Below are 27,001 nucleotides of genomic sequence, written 5' to 3' on the forward strand. Positions count from 1 at the left end.
CAAGCCCCCGTGCAGTCAGCGCCACGCCATCCCCCAGCGGCCCCTCCCGCGCTTCTCTCAGGAGCTCCCATTTTGGTCCCCTTCCGCCTGGGGGCGCAGGGCGGCCTCTGCAGAACAGCCCCGGCTTGGCTTCTCCGGCTCCTGCGCGCCCCCACTGCCTTTGCGGCACCACCGCGCTTGCACAAGAAGGCCTCGTGAAAAGTGAGTCCCCGGTGGGGGTGACCTCCCCGCCACCCCCGCCTGGTGACCCGGCGGGGCCCGACTGCAGACACAGACGTCTTGCCCTGATTTCAATACGAAAGGTCAGGGCAGCAGGTTCACGTTTCCTGCATTGTAATGGAAGGAGGGGGGAGAGAGATCAATAAATAATAATGCAGGGATACTGGCTTCCCCTGGTGAGGGTCGCATGCATTTCAAGGAGCTGGTCCTCATTAAAGATGCACCAGCCACTGTGTGACTCGCCGGAAGAACTGAGGAAGCTGGAGAAAGAAATGAGGGAGAAGTGGGAAGGGAGAGAGAGGCAGTTTGGAGTAGTGGTTAAGGCAGCCTCTGTCAACCCTTGGCCACTTTAAGACAGGTGGACTTCAACTCCCAGAATTCCCCAGCCAGCCATGCTGGCTGGGGAATTCTGGGAGTTGAAGTCCACCTGTCTTAAAGTGGCCAAGGTTGACAAACACTGGGTTAAGGCACCAGGCTAGAAATCAGGAGATGGTCAGTTCTAGTCCCACCTTAGGCATGAAGCCACCTTGGGCCAGCCACTCTCTCTCAGCCCTAGGAAGGAGGCAATGGCAAGCCACTTCTGAAAAACCTTGCCAAGAAAACTGCAGGGGCTTGTCCAGGCAGTCTCTGAGAATCGAGATTGAGTGGATAGAGGGGGGGAAGAAAAACAGGGGGAGAGCAGCCGAGAGAGGGAAGAAGGATCTGTTTCTGGGTGGGGAGCACCTGCGAGGGTGCTTTGAATGGCGTCTGCTGGCCTGCTTTGCGAGGTAGGGCAGCAAGGTGTTCGCTCCCAACTTCCATCCTTCCCAGCCCGCACAGCGGTTGGGGAGCAGTGGGGACATAGGTGGGGGAGGCCACGCTGCATAGCCCCTAGCCCTGGGTCGGCCTTCCAGCAGGAGCAAAGGAGCAAAGCGGAGAGGGAGCAAGCCGGGTCCCCTCTGAGTGTGCGATGAAAGAGGCAGCTGGAAAAAGCAGGAATGGGACAAAGGGTTGCGGGGGGGAAGGAGAGGGAAGCCAATGCCCAGGAAGCCCAAAGAAAGGAAAGCTCAAGGAAAGGGCATCTCCGGTGTGCTTGGCAAGGTAGACGCGGGAAAACGGAAACTTCAGCGTGCCAGGTGGCTTGGCTCCAGAGTGGCACTGAAGGGTTGCCAGGCAGCCAGGAAGACATTCATTGCGGGATGTCAGAGTCACTTTTCTCCCTGACACTGAGGCAGAAGCTGTGCTCAGCTCCTCTTCCCCCCCAACACCCCCCACGCACACCAGGCCCCTCTGCCTTTCTCCAAGGGCCCGCGGCAAGGTCCTTCCCGTCCCAACTCGATGCACGATCAAAGGCTGGCTTCTCCTTGCCGGAGGTTCGCCCCAGGTCTGGAATCCTTGGCAGACAAGCAGTTGAAAGTGCCCACGTTGGAGGAAGGTGTGCGCGCACGGCACACCTCGAGGAGACTCGCCTGCAAAGCCACGCCGGGCACCGGTTCCTTTGCTTCTCCCCCGGGCGCCCTGCCACACCCAGACAAGCTTGCGGGGGAGGAAAGGGGCAGCTTATAAAGGAAAACAGAAGGGTGGGAGGGTTGAAGACGTTGGGCATTTCAATTAGGATGCTGAGAATAGGAATAAAAAGTGCCCCGTGAGTCTATGCCCGGTGAAACCTGCACGTGGTCTGGCAGACATCGTGGCTCACGGGTCTCTCTCCTTGAAACAATCCCAAAAGAGGTCTCAGTACAGAGAGTGTCACATCTGGACAGGGTTTCTCCGCAAATCGCCCGGAAGCCGCGGCTGATTGGGGCTTCTATTTCCTCTCCTGGCCGTGTCCCGGGGGAAGCAGTGTGGGCCTTCATGGTGGGCACGGCCAGGTGATGCCAACGAGCACTCCAAATTCTAGCAGAGTCTCATTTCGTGCCCGGAGGGAAGAAGCAAAGGAATCTGGGAGGTGGCACACCTGGAGGCTCCAGCCAGGTCTGGGAGGACTGGCACGAAATCGGGTGACCTCGACCAGAGACGCTCTGCCCTCCAGACACCCTTCTCCTTTCCGGGAACCTCCTTAGCAACAGATGAGCCGTGCCCTGCATACCCTGCCAGATGCCCCGTGGAAGGAGACAGCTGTCGCTCACATGGCCGCCACCAAATCTGGGCCCAGGGCCAGCCCACGCGGCTCAGCTTCTGAGAATGTCCCTTCATCTTCTCTCTCCTCCCCCCCCCCCATTTTCATCCATCTCTAATTGCTTAAGGCAAATGGGACAGTTGAAAGGCACGCGAGGTCTCCAGTCAGCCCTGCAGATGGAGAAGCTGGCGGGAATGATTGGCCAGACCGGAGCGTCTTCCCCTCTGCTGATATTCAAATTCCAGCACCGGCCCACCCTGCTTCCACGTTCTTGCCTTGTTCTCAAGGTGAAAAGAAAAAAAGAACGAAAGAAGGAAGGAAGCTGAGAAGGAAAGAAAGTGGTCCACTGGAGGTGCAGCTAAGTGACTTATTCAGGAGAAGTCGGGGAGAGGGTCCGGTAGCATCTTTTCAGGCACACGATTTTTATTCAAAGGCCGAGGCTGCAGCTCACAGAAGCGTCTGCCTTTGAATAAAATTGCTTGCCTGAAAAGATGTTTCCAAAGTCCTGATTTTTGGCTACTGCAGACTAACCGGGCTCTCCTCTTACAAGGTCCCCCCCAATCCCTTCTGGCACCAACTTCCAGCAAGGATGATGGATGATGGGTCTTTGTTTTCTTTTTCAAGCTGTTTTCCCAACACCCCAGTCTTCCAAGATTTAATGAAGAATTTCCATGTGGGGGGAGGAGGGCCCCCGAATCCCCACGCTTGGCTCAGAACTCCCATCAAGATCAAGCTGTCCCCAACTGAACCAAAGTAGGAGTGCTAGTAATGGTGCAAGCAATAAGCCTCCAACAGTGACAGAGAATAGAGATGTTGCAGACAAGAAGGCGTTAGCATCTTCAGATGGGACTCAGAAAACATCTCCTACCTGGGACACCCGAGAGGTCTGGCACTAGATGGATCAAAATTAGTAAAAACAAAACAGGTCCCCACTGATTTATGAAAATCCTATGCAAATAACCTTGAGGGGATCTCTCCTCTTCCTCCTCTATGAATCTGTCTAACCCCCTTTTAAAGCCATATTTTAATCATGAGCCAGCCAGAGTCACCAGAGTCACTCTCTGGGGGAGATGGGCGGCCTATAAATTTAATAAATAAAAAAAATAAAAATAAATAAAAGTTAGTGTCCAAGCTGATCATCCTGTGGCAGTGAGTTCCATAAGTTAACTACATCATGCAGCTCAGGCGAGGGGTTTTTTTGTCTGTCCTGACATTCAGCTGGAGCAGTTTCCACTCTGGGATTCTAAGTTTTAGCATACAGACGAGGAGAGAAAAAGAGAAACCCCAACTGGATCTGATCTCATCCAGCACACTTGAAAGACAGAAACAGAATCTCGATCTCTGGAATGTGGGGCAGAAAAAAATCAGGTCACCGAGTGTGTTTCCCGGACCAGCCTTTGAATGTTAACCGGAGACAGGCATCACCTGCTGTCCTGGACAACTGACCGAGCGCACGGCTGTTGCTGGACTGCTGCAGGATCGCCAAATTGGTTTCATCTTTGCCCTGGAGTACAGGAAACGCTCAGCTTCTCTTTGCTAATTCCCAAGCGCGTGGGCACGAACATGCACGAAAAAGAAAGTGCATGGATGAGAAAATCAGAGGAAACTTTGGGAGGAAAATGCCACCTTCCCAGAGTTTGGATCTAAAGTGGATCTGGAATGAAAGACTGGAAGCAGGGGCATCAACACAGAAGGGTTATTTATGGGCGAGGGCAACTGGCAGAGAAACGGTTACACACACCCTTCCCTTTTCAACTGCTAGGCACCAGGCTGATTTGCAAGGCAGATTTTTTTTGAGGGGGGGTTTCTCCTGTGTGTTGGGCACTTCTACAATTTTCTCCTCAATCCTCCCGTATCAAATTCTCCTGCAAGAAAAGGGAGGGAGAATAAACCTCAGCAAATGCCTCTCCTTGCCACGACAATCCATCAATTCCAGCTTGGAAGGGAAGGCTGATCATCGATCATCAATTATCAGATGATGCCAGCTCACTGGCGTCATTTGCAGGGGAGATAATTGCTGTGGTTCATTACGCATGAGGCAGAGCCGCTGGTGCGCCGCCGAAAACGAGACGGATGTTCTGTGCTCTCAGCAGGTGAGACCCGGAGAGAACACTGAGCGCTCCGAGGGAGTCAAAACGGTGACTCGGCACTCGTGAAACTCTGCCGGAAAAAGGTTCTCGAACCACCAAGTTAGGACCAGCATCCCGCAGACGTCAAAAATGTGCCTCCTTTAGTTCAGCAGCAGCCCCATTTGCTTAGAAGAAGAGACAGATGCCAACATCCATTGCGCACAATTAGCGCCTGATCTAGAAAGCCACAGTTGCAAGATGCACAGACTAGTCACCACAGACAAGAAGATGCCCGTGAATGAATCACATACGTGAGCCCAGACGCCCCCCATACCCGTTCATCCCTTCTCCTCACGCTGCTGAACTTGGCATGGCCAGATTCCACAACAGAGGGGGGTCTCAAGGCCTTCCGCCAGAACCCCAAACCCCAACAGAATTCCAACAGAAGTCACAAAACCTTGGGGCTCAGTTTAGAAATAGTTCACTCCTCTGAGCTTCGGATTCTGGGCAGCCGGGATCCTGCCTTCTTGCTCCACAACCAAACCAGGGTTTCTAAGTCAACCCGGAGGTGCCATTCCCGACTTGCAAAGAACCCCAATACTTCAGGAACTTGGGTGGGAGGCGACCTGGGGATAGGCCTCCAGTTTCTGGGTTCTTGCTGGATAACCAGAAGCCAACTTCTCTTTTGGGGGGGGGCTCTCTTTCTAATCTCCATTTCTTTCTCTCTCTCCCTCTTCACAAAGCAGGGACTGAGCACCACGGCTTGCAAAGAACTTCCGACATCCGCCCAGGGGCATGGTGGGGTAGAGGAAACCCCACAACTGCTCCAGCGATGGCAAGGGCGCAAGACGCAAAAGGCTGTCATACAAACACACCGTTCCCCCATGAGAGGTAGCCATTGCTTCCCCAATGCCTTCTCAATCATAGCTCCCTTCCACCTGCCACTTTCCAGATGCGTTGGACCAGGGTCTCCTTTCCCCTGCTCTGGGCAGGCAAAGTCATTCTGGCAGGGGATGATGGGGGTGAAGCCCAGTATACCCAGACGGTGCCAGACTGGGAAAGGGTGCTCTAGCGTGCCCCCTCTCAGGCTAAGCAACCACCCCAGCAGAAAGTCCAAAACGTTTTATGCGTGAATAAGGATGACCAGGCTCTCATGAGGACTGGTCACTTGAGGAGGCTATTACTGTTGGTTGCACAGTCAGCCAGACATTTAGACTGGATCTGGCATTTCTATCCCCCTGTCGAGTCCTTCCCAAGGACCTGGGATAGCCAGATGTTGCTGTTTGAGGGTGTTAAAGGTATCATCGCAGGACCTAAACTGTTTGAAGTAAAGCTGCCTTTTGCAATTGACTGATGGTGCTTTTGTCAATGCCGAGGGTCTTCAAGTTGTCGTTGTTATTACTGCATTTTTATCCCACCTTTTTTTATACGTAAGTCCCTCCCTCCTATTTCCCAGAACGCCGAGAGGGCTGCGCAGAGCCAAAAGGGGTGAGCGGCAGCTGGGGGGGGGGGGCTGCCCTGCTGCAGGTTCGCTGCCTCGCCTGGCTGCGCCGCCCCTGCACCGCTCGTCTGGCCACCCGAGTGGGATTTTTTATTTATACACATTTTAGTACACAGCTCACACAACACCTACCTGTGAAAGCCCAAGGTAAATAGACACAGTCTCGGAGATGTAAAGGAATTTTCCCTCTTGATTCAGTGCAAACACAAATCCATCCAGGGACTGTGGAGAAAAAGAACAGAATCCAAATGCGTGTGTGCCAATGCGGTGTGTCAACACGAAAGCGCACTTCCCAACAATGCAAGCCACTTCTTTTTCCTAGCCGAGAGGCCAGTCATACCGTATACGGGAAAGACCGCAGAAGGTTTACTTAGAAACTTGCAGATTATTTGGTCCAAAGGACTAAAAACTCTCCCCAAACGGAATAATCAAAATCCATCTCTCCGGCTTCCAACGGTGCGGAAAAGTTAACATTACCAGTGCCTTTTCCTTTGACCTAGGAAAGAAGCACCTTTGCCTTTCCTGAAGCGTCACCCCATTCAAGGGGAAACGAAAAATAAAATGAACCCTCATCCCTCCAAGATTTCACAACATGCATATGTATTAAGGAGAAATCAACCAGCAGGAAAATGTTTAGAAGGCCCCCTTCCCCAGAAGATTAAATAAACTGATGCTCAATTAAATGTATAGCTATGGAGAACAGGCTACAATCTGGTGAATGCCAAAGTCTCTGGGGCTACTTTCGGGCACAGTGCAGGTTCCGTCTGCCCCTTCCCCAGGCGGCTGCGCTTCAGCCTTGGTCCCCTCGGAAAGCCGCCCGACCACATCTGTCCTCCAGGCAAGATGGTGGGGCTAATCTGGACGGTCCCCTTTGGGGACCAGCCAGAGCTGCATTCCGGCACAGGCACAGAGGACTGGAACTTGCAGGGTAGTTTTCAGACCCCAGAGTGGCAGAGAGGGAGGGACAGCTGGGAAATAGCCCAGAAGCATTAAGGAACAGGGCTGGGACTGAATCAAAACGCTTTAGAAACACCCTTTGCCCATCTCCCCAAGGAGCAGGAAGAAACCCATATCCTGTAAACTTTTTTTTTAAGCAGTTTGAAGAGAAGAACCCCTTTGCAGATCTGCCCTTGACAGCCCCTCAGCCCTACCTGGACAGAGTTTGGTTTCTTGGATAGGAAATAGTCATTGGGAACATCTGGAAATGCCGAGCTGGGGGGGGAGAGGGAGGGGAAGGGGAGGAGGAGGAGGAGGAGGAGGAGGAGGAGGAGGGACATTTCTCCCAGTTTCCTTGCAGGACAGGGCCAGTGAGGTGCAGAAGTGAACCAGGCTAGCTGTCCCCAACCTGGTGCCCTCCAGAGGTGCTGCAGCTCAGCTCTCGTTCTCCCCACTGGCAGTCCTGGTCCCTGGAGGGCTCCCGGTTGAGGAAGAGCGGCCTAAAGGGCCGGCTATTTCTTTGGGGACCCTCCAGAGAGCAGAGCCAGAGAAGTTGCAAAAGGAGAAGGGAGGGGAATGAGGCAAGTGCCATCATCAAACAAATACCCCCCCCCCAAACTGTTCCGGAAAACAGGAAATTGCTCTCTCAGGAGACCCGAGGAGGACGCCTCGACCGGCCCTTTGAATCTTACCATGGCAACTCACCACACATGCCAGGAAATGCCCGATTTGGCTTCTCAGTCAACCCTCTGAAGCTGAGCCATGACACTCCAAATGCAACAAACCCCCCCCCCTTTTAAGGCATTTGGGGGACGTTACAAAACCAGCCCCAAAGCAGGGGCAGCAGAGCAGCAGAAACCAGGCCCGGCGTTTCCCGAGTCGGGGTGCCACCTCGCCCAGTTCGCAGCAGGCCCTGGGCTTGAAGGGTCAGCAAGAAGGGCACCTCCCCGGGACAAAAGGGGTCCTGGCAGGGGGGAGTGACCAAAAAGCAAGATTTGGGGCAGAGAGGTAGAAGAAGGTTGCTTAACCCTTTCCCTCCCTACTTTCTCCCTGCTCTAAAAACCGCTCTCCCCCCCCACTTGCTTTTGCCCACACGCTCCCCCTCCCCTTACGGTTCAAAACGTTTGCACTCATTTCAGGGTGCATTTGAAAAGCTGCTGCCGTGTTTCGGGGCGGGGTGAGGGAGGGAGAAATCACCCTTTGCAGAAGCCACGAAAAAGGACGGGAAAGAGTGAAGTGCCCGAACCCAAGTTCCTCATTCCTGAAATGATTTCTCAAGAAAAACAGCCGGGGGGGGGGGGAGGGATTCTGGTGGCACCCCCATTTGTCTACAACGTCTTTCTTTGGAGCCAGTCATCTGTCTTTAACGAAAACAGAAAATAAAGCAAGCAAGCAGGCAAGCCAATATCCCCCCCCCCCGCCAAGTTTCTAGACCTTGTGATTGCCACACTCGGCTGAAGCCTGGAGGGGCCGCGGTGAATGAGACTCAAGGAAAAGGAGGAGAAGGCTGAACTCCGACTTCCAACTGCCACCGAGTGCAGGGAATACAAATTAGGGGAGTAGTCGCGACTCACCCACCCCGCAGCCGCCCCCTACGCCAGCCTTCCCCAACCGGGGGCCCTGCAAGCGCCCTGCGATTTCAGCCGCCAGCCCTCCGGGCCATTGGGGGAATTGTGGCCCCAACCCCACGGGCGAGCCCCACGTTTTGGAAGGCTCTCCTAGAAGGAAGCCGGCTCCCCCGGGTCACACCAAATGCAGAAAGGCCCAGCCGAGCTGTCCCGTTATCCAGGATCCTTGACACGCGCACGCTTGTGCACGTGTGGGCTTAAAGCTGGGAGCCCAGCCTGCTGCATCTCTTTGCCACGCTTTTCAGTGTGCGTGAGACCGGAGCCGCACCGCCACCTCCTGGTCAGCAGAGGAGGTGTTTTCTCGGGCACATCAATGTACTTCTGCCTGGCTCTATTAACGCCGCTGCATTTCTGACAGCAGGGAGACTCGAATGAGGCCGGGGACAGAGAGACACGCCACAGATCTAGAGCAGGTACAAGGGGGTGGAGAAGCTCGTCTTCTTTTTCCTCCAATATCCCACGCCTTTCAAACAGCCGGTGGGAGCAGAGTCCGCAAGTAAAGAAGGCTGTGCCCGAAATCAGACAGCGCTGCCAATTAATTTCCTTGTGGGAACTGAGTTCAAATCTTCAGAGAGATGGAAGGAGATTTTCTTTTTTTTCTTCAAGCCATGTGGGTGGGGGAAATCATTGCCAGGAGACCTTTAACGCAATGAATCAATTGGTTTTTCCTTGTCTCCGGTCATCTCAGTGGAGTGGCACCGAATCCTCCCCTGACAAAACTGGGGGGAAGAGCTCTGTGGACCCACCCCCTTTTCTGAGACAACCCAGTTCTCTGGTGTCAGCCATTTAATTGGTGAAGCAATGACCCCTGAGCCCCTCATGAAAACACTTGATGATTTTGGGGGGGGGAGCAATTTTACCTGTCAGCAGTAATTAACACAGTAATGAACATGAACGCAACTGTTGGCTCCATTAATTTCCCGCTGCTTGTCTTCCAGCCCTCACGGCTCCGTGGGGAACACCGGGGTTGTGCAAAAGCGTTCCCTCCGTGTCACTTGTTGCTGCGGACCCTCACCTTGCTAGAGGCTGGGCGGTGGGTGGGGAGGTGGGTGACAAAAGGGAGGATCTCTCATGGCCCTGGACAGACAGACTTCTGCTAAGGCTCCTTTCAAAGTCTGGGGGACAAAAGTTCTTTCAGTTACCCACCCGTGGTAGAAAACACCTGATTTTTTTAAAGCGGAGAGAGTCTTGTGGGAAGCAAGATTTGGCAAAGACACCAAAACTATCCCTGAAAGTCTCTGAAAACCCATTCCTCAGATAGCCCCCTCAGAACTGACAATTGACGGGGTAGATAATTTCTGCCTTTTAGGATCAACCAACAAGAGTAAAGGAAGAAGCAGTCAAGAAATATGCTGCAGACTGGCACTTGGTAGAACAGCCATGAAGGCCTTGGAAAGAGATTCAGATGCCGTGATGCTGTGTAGATACCTACAAGGATCAGAATCACACAAGCCATGGAGCTTCTGTGGAAGCTGGACCTTGAAGAAGCAGGATAGCAAGAGTATTGAGACTTTTGAACTTGGCGTTGGAGAAGACTCCTGAGAATACCGTGGACAGCCAAGAAAACAAATGGACCATCAAACAAATCAGCCCAGAGTTCTCACTCGAGGCACAAATGACCAGGCTCAAATTGTCCTGCTGTGGACACATGATATGAAGACCCAGCTCTCCGGAGGAGGCTCTGATGCTGGGAAAGGTGGACAGAAAGAGGAGAGGAGGACAACCAGCAGCAAGATGAAGGGACTCAGTGATGGCAGCGAGAGGGGCAGGGTTGGAAGAGCTGAAGGACCCAGCTCCTTGAGAAACCCATCATGAAGGAGGACGGGACGACCAACGCCAACGTGGAGGGACTCAGTGACAGCGGCGATGGGGGCACCGCTGGAAGACCGGAAGGACCAGGCTGGGGACGGATCCTCCTGGAGAAGTTCTATCTATGTGGTCGCTAAGAGTCAACGCCGACTTGATGGCATGCAATCAATCAAATAATAGCAAGCAACCACGGCTCCTGATCTGAAAATCCCTTCCAGATTTGAAACATGTACAGGGAGCATCTGAGGTCTCACTGAATCCAAGCGTCTCTTCCCAATCAGATGCCACTGGGCAGCCTCCAAGTGGGATCCAAGCATTGCCACGTTGTGACAGTCAAGGGCATCTGCAGAGTACTGTCTAAAAGTCAAGATGTGGCCACGATGGTGCGAATGAGCCTCTCTCTGTTTTTATGTGCTTCCCATGCAAAACCAGGTGGTGCTTTGGTCGCACTGTCACAGCTACCACCTTGATTTTTTTGAGCATATCTTGGATATGATATAGGAGTGTCTGCAGAGAGGCCGTCAAAAATTCAAGATGGTGGCCACCGCCGTGCGGCCGACAGGGCTTTGATCACATGATTATGGCCCCAATATTGACTGTTCTGACCTCCTTGCAGATACCCTGGACGGATGCTTTGAAACAATCTATTGCTCTGGTTTTTAGGGAGCTTCTCTGTGTCCTCCAGTATCAGAGGCAGTAGATATCCATGGCGGGGGGCCATTGGAAGGGTACCCTTGCTTGCCTTTGGGCATCCAATAGGTCATGTCTGCACATTTCTAGCCTGGATGAAAAAGGGGTCAGGCAATCCACAACAAGGAAATTATTTCTCTTTCAAAAATCTACAAGAAGATGTGGGCTGGGGTGGAGAACCCCCCCCCTCATGCCACCCCACAAAGGATCATAGAGGAAAGCTGTGGTTCAAGGAGAAGCCACAAACAGCTTCCACCACCTCTATAACGATTGGGGGGGGGGCTTCTCCCCTTTGTGCAAAGAGAAGGAGAAAGTTTCCTGCCCACCATCTGTTCACCCAATATTCGCACACAGCCCCCAATCCTGCATGAGCCGGTGACACACCAATGGCCAAATCTAATTGCTTCCAAATAAATCTGCATTAGCCCCAGGAAAGCGGCCCTCGGGCTGGAGGAGGGGGCTGGCGACACCAGGAGCAAGGGAAGAAATCTTTCAGAAGGGAACCACCTGGCCAAGCCGCCAAACCAGGTTAAAGCCTCGGTTCCCCTCTGCGCCGAGGCCGGATCAGAAGTCTCTAATTCAATTGGTCCCCTCGCCCGCCTCCCCCTCCTGGCTCTTTAACATCTGCACTGACCGCTGGCAAATTAGGTTCCCTTGGAGGGCTGGGTCCCTGTGAAAACCACCACGACTTGCCCAGCAAAGGCCAAAGCTGTTTCCGGAATGCCAGTTTTCTTGGCATGAGCTGTGAGAGAGGGAGAGAGATGCTTAGTGGACGTTGAAGGATCTGTGGCCGGCCTCAACTGCCCACTGGAGCTGTGGGGGGAGTGGAGTTGGAAACCCGGGTCAGAGTGCAGTCCTGGAACATGGAAAGGGGCCGAAATGCCCCAGAACATAAGGAGAAAGCCCCCCCCCACAATTCCTAGGATCCACTTGTTTTTTCCTGCCACACATTCACAATTTGCACATTTTACTTTTACAGATGCAGATGTGTGGACACCACTATTCCTGCCTACGGTTAACTGGGGTCTTGTAATTCCATCCCAACTAGAAGAAACTGATTCATGGCTCATGAGATACCATGCTTTTAACATCAGTGGGCAGACCGGGGGGCAGAGATGCCCCAAGGAGACATTCTGCTTTCCTCCAGGGTGACTGGACGAAGCAGAAGGAAAAGCAACCGCAGTTTTCAACCTTCTTCCCAAACTTGGAACCTGCAGCCTCCAATTTTATTTATTTTATAACATCTAGCAGCCACCTGGCTTCAAACCACCCCAGGCGGCTTACCCTGTAAAAAGTAGAGTACAATAAAACAGAGGAAAGCAGAAACATGCACGTCCAGAAAAAGCATACATTACACACCAAAGAAACCACCGACAGGGGCTTGACTTCCCCCCCCCACCTCCCCACTCCAAGGCTTGGAAGAAAAACCAGGTTTTCGAGGACTTTTGGAATATCATATTCCTCAAAAGCCACTTATCCACAAACTTTTTGCTCTTTGCAAAGCAAAACGCTCCCGTCTGCTTGAGAAGCCGGGAGAGGGAAAGAGAAAAAGGCGATTCAAGGCTTAGCTTAGTCTGAGTTGAAGGTACACTCAGAATTGCCCTCCCAAACCTGGAAGCCGGGCCAAGCCCTCCCTGCGCCCCCCCCAAATTACCAGCCGCCTCCATCTGCAACTCAAAAGCCAACGCGGACCAAGCAGAGCGGCTCACTTCTACCTGAGACAAAAGACACAACTTGGAAATGGGGCCAGGAGGAGGAAGGCCGCGTGATAAAAACCAGAGTTTCTCTGGCCAGTGGGAAAAGTCTGTTTTTTGCTGCCAGTCGTGGGTGCCCTGAGACGTGGTTCCAAAAGGGAGAAGGATCCCCTCTGTGAGGAGCAGAAATTAGCATTGTTCACACCATCGTTCCTGGCAGGGTTTAAAATGGAGGGACGCCGCAGCCCCAGCATGGGGGCCATCCGGGAACCCCCCCAGCCCCACCTTTGAGGTAGGAGGAAAGCCAAGTTTTGACCACGGACAGGAGCCGCATCAGACTAACCGAGAAGATGGCGACAGTCCCACAGCTGTTCTCCAAGGCAAAGGGTGGGGCGTCCTCAGTAATTAAAACAAATTAATTGCATCTAACTGAGGCGTTAATAGGAGGGCATGCTGAGATTTTGTGCCTCCGGCGCCACAGCGCCTCGATGCTTCCTACCGGTTAAAAGATGAAAACCTGATCGGGGACCCTGCTGACAATGGCGCCCAGGGTTTCTCCCCAGACAGATCGAGGGCTGCAGAGCGCGGGTCCGGACGGAGGCCGGCACGATCCCACCTGGAAGGCTTGGATGCCGATCGTGCCCTGCAATCGGCTACACTTGCCCCGAACCTACCTTGTAGGGGTGCAATGGGGAAAAAGCACAGGGGAAGCAGAGGAAGGCATTCCCCACAAAGCCCCCTCGCCAGCCTACCAGCGTGGCCCAAACACAGGACAAACCCTGGTCTCTCACCCCCAGACCCGGCTACCAGCTGCCCAGGACCAGCATTGGCAAGGACTTGGGAAACGGCAGTTGAAAATATTCCCATGTGCCACTTCGGGTAATTAGCCACTTAGCCCCTGGAGACCGTCGCAGGGCGGGCTCCCCAAAATAATGAGCCCAACCCACCTGCTTTGCTTCGCGCCGGCCCTCCAATATCGACCCCCAAGAGAGCTCAGCAGGACGATGCTGGGGAGAGGCTCAGGTGGTCTGCTGCGGCGGTGGCCGAGAGGGGCAGGGGGCACGGGCCTCCGTGGGGGGGGCAGGGGACCTCCTCCGCATCATGACATCAGTGCACAAATGACGGGAATGCACTTGTCTCATCTGTCCAAAGACATCATGAGACATGTGACATCCTCGTGGCTTGTACCGGACGGGGAGGGGGGTAAGTGCGGAGGGAGGGAGGGAAGGAGGGAAGGAAAAGGGAATGAGAAAAGGAAGGAAGGAAGGAAGGAAGGAAGGAAGGAAGGAAGGAAGGAAGGAAGGAAGGAAGGAAGGAAGGAAGGAAGGAAGGAGGGAGGGAGGGAGGGAGGGAGGGAGGGAGGGAGGGAAGGGAAGGGAAGGGAAGGGAAGGGAAGGGAAGGGAAGGGAAGGGGAAGAGGGAGGGAGGAGGGAGGGGAGGGGAGGGGAGGGGAGGAGGGAATGAGAAAAGGAAGGGAGGGAAGGAGGGAGGGGGCGGGGGCTCCAAAGCAGCATTCTGCCTTAGGGTCTGTTCACCCAAGAAGCAGAAGCTGGCCAGTAAGGACTGAACAGGAGCACTCACATTACGTGCGAGGCTTGGTTGTCTTAACTGTGGTTAACTTTCTACATGTGCCTTGGCTTCTTGTATGTGGATCAACGGGTGTCTTGTACAAACACAGCCTTAGGGTACTCAAAGGTCCCAGGGCAGTCTTTTTCACCCCGGCAACTTTGAGATGTGTCGACTGAAGTTGAAGTCCACGCATGCTGGCTGGGGAATTCTGGGAGTTGAAGTCCACACATCTGAAAGGTGCCAAGGTTGAGAAACGCTGCCCTAGACAGACCTTGCCTCCCACCTCTGGGTCTTCCCTCGTGGATCTGGGCCGGACCTGGCCACTGGCGGGTGGGGGGGAGACCTGCAAGGGGGTGGTCTTAAACCAGAAAGCTTAAACAGAAACCGGGCAAGCCGAGGGACCAGGCAGAATCGGCTAAAGGTGGAACCCGAACAGAACCAGCAGCTTTCCCGGACAGGGAGCTGGCCCTCCCGGTAGGCAGAGGATCACAAGTGGTCTGCCAAGGGCAACTTTGAACACGACTGCTATTGTTGCCTCTGTCCTGCCGGAAAGACACCTTTGAGGCGCTCCTGGTCTCAGACGCCAAGGTAACCTGGCCCACCTTGCGGGGGGGGCAGCTTGATTTGGGAGGTGCCTTGGTGAACAGCAGGCTGGAGGAAATGAATTGCACTTACCTGCAGGATGTGCCCCCCTAAGTGCTGTTCGAAGAGCTCCGTCAGCAGCGCATTCATATTCCTCCGACCAGAAGCTAGGGAGAAACCAAGATCCAAAGGTCAGCGAGAAGGATCCCGTTTGGCACCCCCCACTAAGCTTCTTGGTGTCGTGAAGCCCAAGACGTCCCTTGCTACGGACAGGGCTGCGCTAAGAGGATTCAAACCTACCCACGATATCTGCGAATCCCTACTCGGCTTTTTTCCTCTTCTCCAATTTAGTCCTGAGACTCCAAAGGTGGGCTCAGCGTTGGGGATTTTGAAGAGCAGTCGCTCGAGCGTGATCCGCGTGCCATTCCCCAGATTCCCCACCCTTCTGGGGTCAAGGAACTGCCGAACATCTCGACTGAACCATCTTTGATCTTACCTCCGTCAAAACTCAGGAAAGGATTAAAGGGGATCTGCCCACAGAGGTTCAGTGGGTCTCTCAGATTGAAGGAAACCTGAGTGTGAAACTGACCTGGATTCTGCCCTCCTCGAAATTCGAAAAGGACCAGGGGCCGCCCCCACACTCAGCAGGGGAGTGTGGTACCACACTGTGACATCACAGCAGTCCAGCCAACGGCTGGCTGAAGCCCACATCAATGGCCATTCAGCCGTCTAACATCCACCGATCAGCGCGTGCCCCCTAAACCTCCTTCGCCTCGTTCCAAGGCAGGAATGCATCTTCAGGGGTGGGGGAACCCCCAACACCTCTCAGGCCAGGGCTACTAAATCAAGAAGTTAAAGGGGGCTTATGGATACGTGTCCCCCCCACCCCAGGGCTGCTCCTTGTCGCCCAAGCAAGACGACTTTTTTAAACCCTGAAAACAGGTTCTCCCAAAGCCAGCCAGAGACTCCACAAACAAAGCAGTGGGGAAGACGAGAGCCTCAGGACCAGATTTACCGAGCCGTCTGGCCCAAAAGAAAAGCGGTTGACGAGAGCAATACCTGCCTCTTAAATTTTGCTTAACTTTACCCAGGGCAGGGAGGAATACGCAGGTCTCTGCCCAGGACCCTCCACCAGCAGGGAGGAAAGGAGAAGGCGCTCCCTTTGGGGAAAGCCAAGGATGGAGCTGGAGGGGGAAGGGGAAGGGGAAGACAGGACGCGCCATTGTGTCCTGCACATTCCTGCCAGATGAGAGTAGAATACTTATCAGCCCCGCATTCACCACGCCCCGGCGAAACTGAAAAGCTCAGCAGCCCCCACGCTAACCTTTCCTCCAGCCCCTCGGCTCGCTGCAGCACAGGAGGGCAGAGTTCCCTGGCTGGGAACGGAGAAGGGGAAGGAAGGTGGGCCCGAGGGGACGGGCATGTCATCCCTCTCTTTCGGCCGGGTGGGCAACGTACAGCTCCTAGCACAGCCTCTGGGCCACACAAGCAGCGGCGCGGGAACCCCACCTCGTTCCGTGTTTTGACCCAACTGGGACCGAAGGTGAAGACAGAAGAGCCTAAGAGCCCGGACGCTGGAGCAGGCCAAGAACCCGCCTGGCTTAGGGCCTGTATGCCATGGGGGCCAACCAGATGTGTGGCGGACGCCTGGGCTGGATGGATACTTAGGGGGTGACCCCCCTCCGCTCTGGCCCCACTGTTTATGGAAGATGCCCACGACTGAGGAGGCAGAAGACTTGCAGCCACCAAGAGCAAAATCTTCCACCCACTTGAGAACTGCCTAAATTGGTGGCTGGCCCAACTGGCAGGGCGCTCCACGTTTTCTGATAGTGTGGAAGGGTTTACCTAGCGCTGGTCTGGGTGTGGCAGGAGCGCACTGGCCGTCTCCTCCTGAACGGCTGGATTGGAACCCGTGACACAGCCACAGAAACGCTCAGGAACCCCTGGACAGGTTGCTTTAGTACACAAAAGCTGAGAAGCCATCAGGAAAGCGTTCCTGAGCATCAAAAGTGCACCTCTTTCCCCTGCTGGCTCCACATAGAGAGAGACTTTCCGGGGCAAAAAAGAGTTTGCAACTTGTCCCTCGTTTTGGTAAACGGACCGATCTCGGATCAAGGGGGTTACTTTTGACCTTGCAAGAACTAGTTTTCACACGGAAGGGAGAGGAGGGGTATTGGAAGCGTTTCAGCAGGACACGGGTCAATTGTCCAGGCTGCTTCAAATGCCTCTGCCCCCAATTCCCAACTAGGCAGCAACCGCTGAGTGGCTAAAACAGTGTTGTCCAAACTTGGCCACTTTAAGATGAGTGGACTTCAACTCCCAGAATTCCCCAGCCAGCATGGCTGGCTGGGGAATTCTGGGAGTTGAAGTCCACTCATCTTAAAGTGGCCAAGTTTGGACAACACTGGGCTAAAAGCATCTACCTGTGCCCCGCTTGTTCCTCTTGCGCATTTCGGTTTTATAAAAGAAAACACAACGGTGTCTTATGAATTCCTCAGCCAATACGGTATCGGAGGGAGGATCGACAAACCACACGGATAGCAAGGCCGTGAACCGCAGCTGTGGTCAGTTCAGACACACCAAAGAAAAAGCAGACGACACGGCCAAAGACCGTGTCGAACGACTGCACGTCTCTTCCCTCGGCGGTCCAGAACTGGGTTCCGCTGCCAGGGGCTCCGGGGTCCAGGAGCACCCCCTTTGGACCGCAGACGTGGCGGTCTGCATTAGGGACGCTGGCCGTGCAAACCGGGCGCGCTGCCACGGAGGGAAGGCGGTGGGGCCAAACCCTCCCTAGGGGAGCTGTGCCCCCGGGAAGCCTGATCGCGGTAGGTAGCCAGTAGCAGGGGCCAACCCCAGAGAAGGGGGAGGCGGACTGTTCGCTCTGGGGAGCAAAGCTGATTGGAATGGAAGGGGAGAGGCCCAGCCTTTTTTGGGAACGCGTTTTCAAGGAGGAAAATCATATTTTTGCAAATATTTTTTCTTCTCTCTCTCTCTCTCTCTCTTTAAATAGCTGCGGCAGCTTCAGAGATGCCGTTTATAACGGCTGCCTCGGTTATCTGTACGGATTTACTTGTGACTAACAAACAGAGACCCACTTGACAGACATTCGGAACAATACCAGCGCTGCTAATTGCTGCAATTTCCTCTGTCATTTTCTTTAATTCCTTCATTTTTCCTCTCTTGAAATAACCCCACAGGTCAGACAGAATGCTCCTATAATTAAAAGCATTTAATGCAAGAATTAGAAAGCTGCTCAGATTATGGGGAAGGGAAGGGGGCAGAAGCAGGGCCCATATCGTGCCCCCCTTCAAGTTTGCAAGTTGCCAGCTTTTAAAGCCATAAAGCAGCTTTTTCAAAAAAGCGGGGGGGGAATCAACTCAGAAAAGATGAGGACTTTCCTCCTTTTTTCCAGCAGAATAAGCTAAGTGGCATTTCTGAAAAGCAAAGACAACAGGAAAGCTGGGGAACAAGTCACCCCAAGAAGCCTGGATGACATCATCTTGCAAATGATGCAGATCTGCATGACGTCATCGTGTGACCTGCCCCTCCTGCAGACGCTTAGGGGTAGGCAAAAGATTCAGGCCGGGCTGCTCACCTCTTAACACCAAAACAGATAACCCTGGCTTGCGGTCTCGAGGTTGGGGTAAACCCATCCTGTTACAATCGGCACATAAAGCAAATTAATCTGTCCATAAATAAAATACAACTTTTATCCATATCATATTAGGAACGGAAACCCACCACGAGATTCTCCAGAGAGTGGGTGGGCTTTATTTTAAATAATTATAAGCCGAGAATGGGAAGCCATAGAGAAGGATTTTTGCTGTCCTGAAAGGGTCTCCGTGGCCTTTTGCTCCTGCAAGAATGGTGGGCTGTAAATCTCACAGATCAATAAAATCAATAAACTATTTGAATGTTGAGGCGCCTAAGGGAAGACCCCGAAGAGCAGAGGGAAGAGGTGACCTGCAGGAGCCACAGAGGGAGCAATTCACACAGGAGTGAACAGCAGTAACCCTTCTTTCTTTCTTTCTTTCTTTCTTTCTTTCTTTCTTTCTTTCTTTCTTTCTTTCTTTCTTTCTTTCTTTCTTTCTTTCTTTCTTTCTTTCTTTCTTTCTTTCTTTCTTTCTTTCGCACTTGGAAAAAACCCAAAAGAATCCAGTGGGGCACGGGTGTCAGTGCAAGCCACTATGACCTATGCACGGGATGATGCCACGGTGCCAATGGTGCACACGCTTGCATGCAGTGAGGCGGGACAGTTAATTCCTCTTCCTTTTAGCACCCACCTCTCTGCTTCTGGCGAGAAGGAATGCTGAAGCCCCATTCGCATTTAGCGCAACTCTCTGTAATTATCCACGAAAGAGACAACCAATATAACTGGCCAGCTTTCCTTCAAGGACTAGGAATGTTTTCTTTCTTTCACCAAGGAAGAAAAACTAACACCCCCCCCCAATAACCAGAAAAGCTGAGACTGTCTGGCTGCAGGACCCAAAATGCTGCGCCATCAGGACCCACTGGGAGCGCAGAGGGTCCCTGTTCTACCCAGGGGCCCAAGCCCCTCACCCCCAAAGGCAGGAAGCCTTCAGAGGGTTAACGTCAGAATCGGGTGAGATTCTCGGAGCTGCAAAACAGCGAACGGTCGGCTTGGCGCAATCACCAAACTCCTTCCCCGAGCGCGTAATTATATGGGAGAATAAAGCCGTCAGCATCACTGCGGATTATGGACCTGCACCTGCATCTTCCCTCTTGCCCGCCGAACTGCAGCGGAATTAGCTGCAGCTGAAAGGCAAAAGAGCATCGCAATCTTTGGGCTGGCGAAGTTTACCGGGGAGGGACCGAGATGGGGAGGAGGGAGCAGAATGAAGTCTCCTCTCCGGGAGATCCTACTCCTTGTTTCCAAGCCCCCACGACCGGAGAAGTAACAGGGCCTCTGCGGACTACCCAGATGTTGAGGGTGGCGATCTCCATAGACCTTCCAACGTTCTTCAAAGGAACTCGGATTGCCTAGCCTGCGACGAAGAGAGTCTCCTTGCACGGCCGAGTGAATCTGAGCCAGAGGAGGAGTCTGAACTGGAGACAAACTGGTGCAGCGCTTAGAGCGGGAGGAGCCACCCAAGGTCCTGGACTCCAGCTCCCATGATCCCTGACCGCAGTTCCCAGGGCTGGATCAGGACCGGCGATCTCCAGGTTCCAATCTCCCGGTCCAAATTATAGCGATGAAACTCCCCGCGGGGGCTTCACACGCTCCACTTGCAAACTTGGCGAATCCACTCACACAGCCCACTATGCTTCTTTAATTTGATTAGCCAGGCCTCGTGGAAGACCCGGCCAAGGGGCTAATGCAAGGTGCGAACCCAGAAAATGAGTTAATGCAGGAACCAAGTTAAGTGTGTCGAGGGAAAGCAGTCAACCAGGGACTCCCAAGGTCCCTGGAGTTTGAAATGCAGTTCCAAATTCCTTGGAAGCCCAGCCAGAGAACCACGTAAATACCAACACAAAGTGTGCCGTGTCGGCCTTCCACCTAGGCACGGTTGGGCCAGCGGTGCCAAGGGGCAATGGCACCCAGCCTGCTGTTCACGTGCCTCCACCACCACCCGTTTTGTGCCAAGCTGCCCGCCCACCCGCCAGTCCTTGAGCCTCCTCTGCCTGTCCTGTTCCGCCTCGGCCAGACACATCCCGCCACCGGCTCCGGGTTCGAGGGGCTTCCTACGTCCTGCCCATACCAAGCAACCTGGATCAATCAGGCTAAGTGGCCGCCTGGAGGGGAGCCAAGTTGGGTGATTCACTTTTTCAAGGGGCTCTGCAGACCCACGTTCTCCTTCCTTCCGATGGCCCAAATCTGCAGGGAGGAGTGGGGGGGACAGGGGAAGAACTACAGAGAGGTTCAGCCGCTGGGGCTGGAGGGGTTGCCACTGACTGCCAATCAGAAGAGACTGAAAACACCACCCCAATCTGGATGAGGTCCATATGGCTAGGTGGCCTCAGCCACGGACCCGCGTTGTGATGAAGGCTGCGTCGTGAGGACACCTCCTTCAAGAACAGCTAGCAGACCGATGTGGAGGATCAGCAAGGAGGACGGCTGGATGGATCCTAGGACAGCGATGAATCCGCTCTTCCCATCTGCTGTCCAAATGCAACAGAGGTAAAGAATCGGAAGGAGAAGGGGGCAACGTTAAGGACTCAACTGGAACAACCACATCCAGCATCTTCCTAAACATCTGGATCTCAAAACGTTCCATCTGGATCTCTTTCGACCTTACGGGAGCGTTGCAACGCTGTTCTGACCGTTCCAAGCTCAAAATACTTCTAGAAAGGCTGGAAGAAGGTAAGGAGGACCCTCAAGCCCCTGCTTCAAGATCAGGATGGATGGCTTGAAACGTACCAGACTCAAAATGCTTTGGACACCCCCCGCCCCAGAATAAATGCAATCACTTTGACGGCTCCTTCCCGTCCGTTGCTTCACAAGATACTCAATCGTTTACGAATATAGCAAGAACAACAACAGTAAAATAGAGGGCAGAGGTATCTGTAGGGCATGGTCAAAAAAGTCAAGATGGTGGGAGCCCATAAAAAACAGGCAGAGCTTTAATCCACTGCCGCGATTGCCATCTTGACTTTTTTGACCATACCCTTCAGACAGATCTGATAGAGAGAAAAATAGAATTAGAACAAAGGGTTTGAAAGATTTGAAAACAGGCACGTTTCTCTTCTGGTGGGAAGAAATGAAAGCCGTGGGTAGTTAAATTATTGGTGTTGGGACTTCGTAAAACTATTAACGCCAGGGAAATATACAAAGCAACGCGTGTGTGCCTGTGCACAATTGTGTACATTATAAAAAGAATATCCTGTCCTTCCAGCGTGCTTGAACATTTTACGGTGCTCATAAACGCCAAAGCCGATACAAAACTTAAAGTCGCAGAAAAACAAAAAATAACGTTATAGGTGATCGAAAAGATAACACGATACATTAGATAAAATGCACATTCCCACGGAATTCAAGGCTTCTTAAGCAGGGAGGTCTTAACGGTCGGCCAAAGGACACGCAGAGGCGGCAACCTGGTTTCCTGAGGCAGGGAGTTCCCCAGGGTAAGGGTGACCAAAGAAAACCTTCCGATATCTTGGTCTTCGGCGTGAAGACAGAACCGAAAACACAGAAGGAAGCTGTCCCCGATTTAAGAAAATGCCTATCTGACTGCATTTCTGTTCTTTTCCAGTTTGGTCAAAGTTTGGACCACGAGCTCTTTGGAGCTGGTATCTGCCAGGGGGAGGTTTCAAAAAAGTCAAAGGGGAGGGGCTTCTATTGTGCAGATGCCATCTTGACTTTTTTGACCCCCCTGCAAATGCCTCTGGATCTGCCATGTGGTGCTTTGACAGATCCCTAAAATCACCTTCCACTTCACCCCCCCCCCTTTTGTAAAGGTTTGCTTTTCTCTCTCGAGTCACCCCACGTTCACTAACTTACTCCGGGAAAAGCGAAATTAAAAAATCAGGCTCCATTTTACTTGTCAAATTAGGGGCAATTTGAACAATTGGTCTCCCTCCAGATGTTTAATAAACCAGTGACTGATTAATCAGCATGACCTTAATTTTTTTTTTCCCCCTCCCTATGTAAGTCCCAGGAAGAGACTTGCTGTTGGCATTTAAAAAACCAAACCCCCCCCCCCCCAAAACCCTGCTGCTAATTGTGCTAACGTGATTGATTAGGAAGTTGGCCTCCGGTCAAAGATGGTAATTAGGACAGGGGAAATTGCTGGCCAATAACTCTCTGGGCAAATGAGTTTGTGTGTGTGTGTGTTGAAGACTGTTTGCAGCCATGCAAGATATGATTCCTTGGTTCCAGCTTGGTTGGAAGGGAGGGAGGGAAGGAAGGAAGGAAGGAAAGAAGGAAAATTGGGCAATCAGCTTCATGGCTACTGGGAACGTACGGAAGTCTCTGCCCTCAAGGAGCTTACAGTCAAAAGCCTGACAACGTCTCCCTTCTATGCCAGAAATTTTGCTGGTTCTTCCCCCACCTGGCACCCTCTAGATGTGTGGAGCCTAACGCAATGCTTCTCAAACTCGGCGAGGGTGGGGAATTCTGGGAATTGAACCCACATGTCTTAAAGCTGCCAAGCTTGAGAAAGACTGGTAAGGGGGAGTGGCTGGGCATTCGGGGCACCGCAGTTGCAAGGCATCTGAAGAGCAGCTTCTTCTGGGGAGAAGGCAAAGACGCACGTGCTGATGGCACCAAGTTCCAATAGGCCAGTGTTGTCCAAACTTGGCCACTAAGATGAGTGGACTTCAACTCCCAGAATTCCCTAGCCAGCATGGCTGGCTGGGGAATTCTGGGAGTTGAAGTCCACTCATCTTAAAGTGGCCAAGTTTGGACAACACTGGTTTAGTGTGTTCTACAAATTCATGCTGGCTGGGGCATGAGGGGCAAAACCCTGAGCTTCTCTCTGCCTCCCCTCCTGTCCTCAGCCATTTTGGACCCTGACTCTTTTTAAACGATGCCCAGGACGCAACAGCTGCCTCAGTTTCCAAGAGTTCTCTGTGGCCTCTATTTGGGAACGCCGGTCAGGAGGAAGATCTGTCCCGGGCAGATTTGGGGTGGTCCATGAAGTGGGGAGGGGGGCGAGAGTAAAGGAGGAACAAAATGCTCTCCCCCAGCCCGCCCAGCCCCCAGCCCCATCATCTTAGTGCTGGAATCTGCTGGAGCAAAGGGGCGGGGTGGACAGACGGTCCCCCAGCCAACCCTCCCCAAACAATAGGCAGATGTTATCCCTATTTCTTCGCCCCTTCGTTATGGGGCTGATAATTACCCCGCAGCTAATGATAGTAATCAGAAAATGCCGCAAGCCGGTCTTCTTCCAAGGCAGTTAATTTATTTAATTACACCCTTTGAAGCTGCATTATTTAAATGGCGATTTATTGCATGGCTAATCAATGCTATTTTCTCCGGGCAAACGCCTGCGCGTGCATTTGTGGGCGGGCGTGTCTGTGTCTGTGCACGGGTGTGTATGTGTGTTGGAATGGAGCTGCCGGCCAGCCCTTTGGAGAGGAATTGGGGCCGGGGGTGTTGAGGGGGGGAGGAAGACTTGAGAAAAGGAATGTCTTCCCTTAACTAAATAATTGCAGGGTCTATGTGAAGGGGGCTGCGGGGGGAAACCCCGCCTGGCCTGGGGAAGATCCTGCATTCACTTCTGTGCGATGAGAGGGGGGAGTCCTACCCTGGGCAGGGGGCTGGACTAGGTGATCTCCAAGGCCCCGAACAACTCTTCCATCCTGTGACTTCTCTCCCTGCACACCTCCAAGTTGCAAAGAAAGTACCTGGTAATGGGTACCTCTGTCTCTGTAAAGCAGTGTTGCTCAACCTTGGCGACTTGAAGATGGGTGGACTCCAACTCCCAGAATTCCCCAGCCAGCTCTGGGGAATTCTGGAAGTTGAAGTCCACCCATCTTCAAGTCGCCAAGGTTGAGCAACACTGCTGTAAAGGAAGGTAGACCTGAACTTGGGGGGCAAAGCAGCAAGCAGCTAAGTGGGTGGGGGGCCTTTTAGAGAAAACTACCCTGTCCTGAGGAAGTGGACAATGTGAAACTCCAAAAGACCTGCCTCGATTCGTTTTGCATTAAACAGGGCTCTGATCGGTTTCAGGATTCGGCTCTTCTACCCTTCTGTAAAAGAGCATTTTTGGAATCCCTCCCGGGCCCGTTTCTTGACCTGGCCTACCTCAAAGGGCCGGCCTCCGTCTTCAGCTTCTTCCTCAGGCTTCCGTGCATGCCAGGAGTGGGCAATCTTTTGCACAATCCCCCCCCACCTTAGCAGCTCTCTCATGCCTCCCCCCAAATCAGGTCTAAAGGGCTTTAAGGTCACAGAGAAACTAGTTCCCCATTGTGTCCCTCCTTCGCTGCCCAAGGCTGGCAATCCTGGCTGGGAATGGGGTCCCCACCTTTGGGCAGCCCCAGGGGGGAAGAGGGCCCAACGTGGCTCCCAAGAGAAGTGAGGGGCACCTCTGAACCCCACGCCGAGATGCCAGGGCCCCCAAGTCTCGGGCACGTTCCCATCCCATCCCAAGGTTGTCTCCTCACTTGGGGGGTCTGCCAGGAGAGTCAAGACGGTGGTGGTGCCTGTGCCACCAAAGCCAGCCTCTTGAGGTCTTGGATCCCCCCAATACACCCTCGCTCATCACGGTCATTTTTAATTAACAGAAGGGGAAAATGATTAATAGTGGGGCATCACCCTTTAATGAGGTTTCGTTTCACTTGCAGTTCCATCCAGTTTTGGTTTTCACTCGGCCCCTCCGGAGGGGCCACCCCGCTCAGCACGACAGTCCAGGCTGCCCGCCATCGAAGCCCCCGCGCGGTCCACCCGCATCCCTGCCCCATCCTGTCCCCTGCCCCTTGCACCGGGGGTGCTGCCGCCTCCCCCCGCCACGAGGCACTTGCACCCACCGTTGCCCGCCGGGGCCGGGGCCTCTGCTCGCAGGCTCCAGGGGGGGTCGCCGTGGATGGCGAAGTTGCGCATCTTCAGGTACGTGATGGTGAGGCGGACGATGGAGGCCTTGTCCAGCTGGCTGGTGATGGCGCCGGGCAGTGGCAGCAGCTTGGCCAGCTCGTAGAACTCGAAATTTTCCTTGCCCCGGCGGGAGCGGGCTGCGTTGCGGGATTTCTCCTTGCGCAGGGCCTGCAGGCTGGGGGGAGCAAGGAAGAGGGGTGAGCCGAGGGAGGAGGGCCATGCCCCCAACTCCCATGCACCCAGCCAGCACAGTCAGGATGAAGGGAGCTGTAGTCCAAGACCATCTGGGGAGGCACCAGCCCCGGGAATTTAAATACAGGCGTCATAAATCGGTTGTCTTTTTCACCAGACAGAAAAAGACAGAAAACGGGGATTCTTCCCAGTGGACAACCTCCACAAATGGAAAGACAGGAATGTCGGGGGCTCTTCTCCCCCGCCCCATGCCACCAGTCCTCTAAAACTGCCAGAAGTGCCCATCTGGGGTGCACACACTAGCTCTGAGCTGGCCTCCAACCGGCCCCTTCGCTCGAGAGAGCCACAGCTCGCGACCGATGTCTGTGGCACCTCAGCTTCGCTTGCGCCACCCAGAAACAAAACCAGGGGCCGTGCCCCCCTCCTGCATCCAGCTGGAAACCCTGGGGAGGGTCCCGGCTCCAGGCCAGGGTTCCTTTCCCCCCTCCGTTTGAGACAGCCTCTCCACAACTTGGCCCCTCCAAAACTGCAACCCCATCATTCCCAAAGCAGTCAGGGCCTGCAGGGAGGGTCTTCCCAGCATCTGACCTTCCAAACACCCCTTCGAGGTAGGCTAGGAGGACGTGCCAGGGGCTAATGGAAACCGACAAAATTCTGGGCCTCTGCAATCAGAGCGGTGCCCGACGTCCAGCCCAACGCCCACGAGTCTGCGAGAGCGCCAACTCACCAAGGCACCGGCTGGTTCTTCACCAACAAGCCCTGCAGGAAGTCCCACTCCACGCTGACGCACTTCACCTCGCTGCCATAGAGAGCTGCCATCTTGGCCCAGCAGGTACCATCCGACTGGCGCTGGTCTCAGGACTTCCTCCGGTCACCGATTCCCTTTAAGGACCCGGCCTTCTGAAAGACGGGGGCGGGGGGGGTCCCCATCACAACTCTTTCTCCTGGCCGTCTTTTCTCCGCCAGCCCAACTCCCTTGACCCCCTCCTCCAATTCTCGCTTCCAACTTGCAAAAACTCTTATTCTTTCCATGAACTTAGTGCCCCCTTTTTAACAGAAGTTAGTTTTCTACTAGTTTTACTCGCAGAGGAATTCGGTGTAATCCAGTTTACTCCCCCCCCCAATTAAGACAAATATTGGTTTAAATAATGACAGTACAGTAACTACATCTATCAAAGCAGCAAGTGTCATTATTTAGCCCAGAGTTTCTCCACCTCAGCAACTTTAAGAGGTCTGGACTTCAACTCCCAGAATTCCCCAGCCAACATGCATGTTGCTAGGAATTCTGGGAGTTGGAGTCCACACATCTTAAAGGGGACAAAGTTGAGAAACACTCGTTTAGAGCAGCTGTTTCTTGGGCCTAGAGAGATTCGCAAAATTAAACAAACCAATTCAAGACCAACAACATACCACAAGGAAAACGTAGCCAAGTCATAAAATAAAATGTCAGCAAAAACTAGAGACTCATTCACGGTGAATTGCAGGGGGGTCAAAAAGGTCAAGATGGTGGCCACGCCCCTAT

The 27,001-nt window shown here is 53.5% G+C and overlaps 1 protein-coding gene across 1 annotated transcript in view; it reads right to left on the minus strand.

Annotated features, from left to right (window-relative positions):
• NPAS1 (neuronal PAS domain protein 1) overlaps positions 1-26,374 on the minus strand; it is a 40,733-nt gene extending 14,359 nt beyond the window's left edge. Inside the window, exons 1-4 of the mRNA XM_088140163.1 lie at positions 26,207-26,374; positions 25,224-25,462; positions 14,889-14,962; positions 6,020-6,109 (exon numbers count right to left, since the gene is read on the minus strand). Coding sequence (XP_087996289.1) covers positions 6,020-6,109; positions 14,889-14,962; positions 25,224-25,462; positions 26,207-26,298 — 495 coding nt within the window. The 5' untranslated portion in view covers positions 26,299-26,374. The remainder of the gene's footprint in view (positions 1-6,019; positions 6,110-14,888; positions 14,963-25,223; positions 25,463-26,206) is intronic.
• Positions 26,375-27,001: the final 627 nt, after the last annotated feature.

The sequence above is a fragment of the Python bivittatus genome, unplaced genomic scaffold (assembly GCF_059951505.1).
Source record: "Python bivittatus isolate LINGU-HERP-01145 unplaced genomic scaffold, Pbiv_v1 ctg000310_np1212, whole genome shotgun sequence".
NCBI classification, from domain to species: Eukaryota; Metazoa; Chordata; class Lepidosauria; order Squamata; family Pythonidae; genus Python; species Python bivittatus.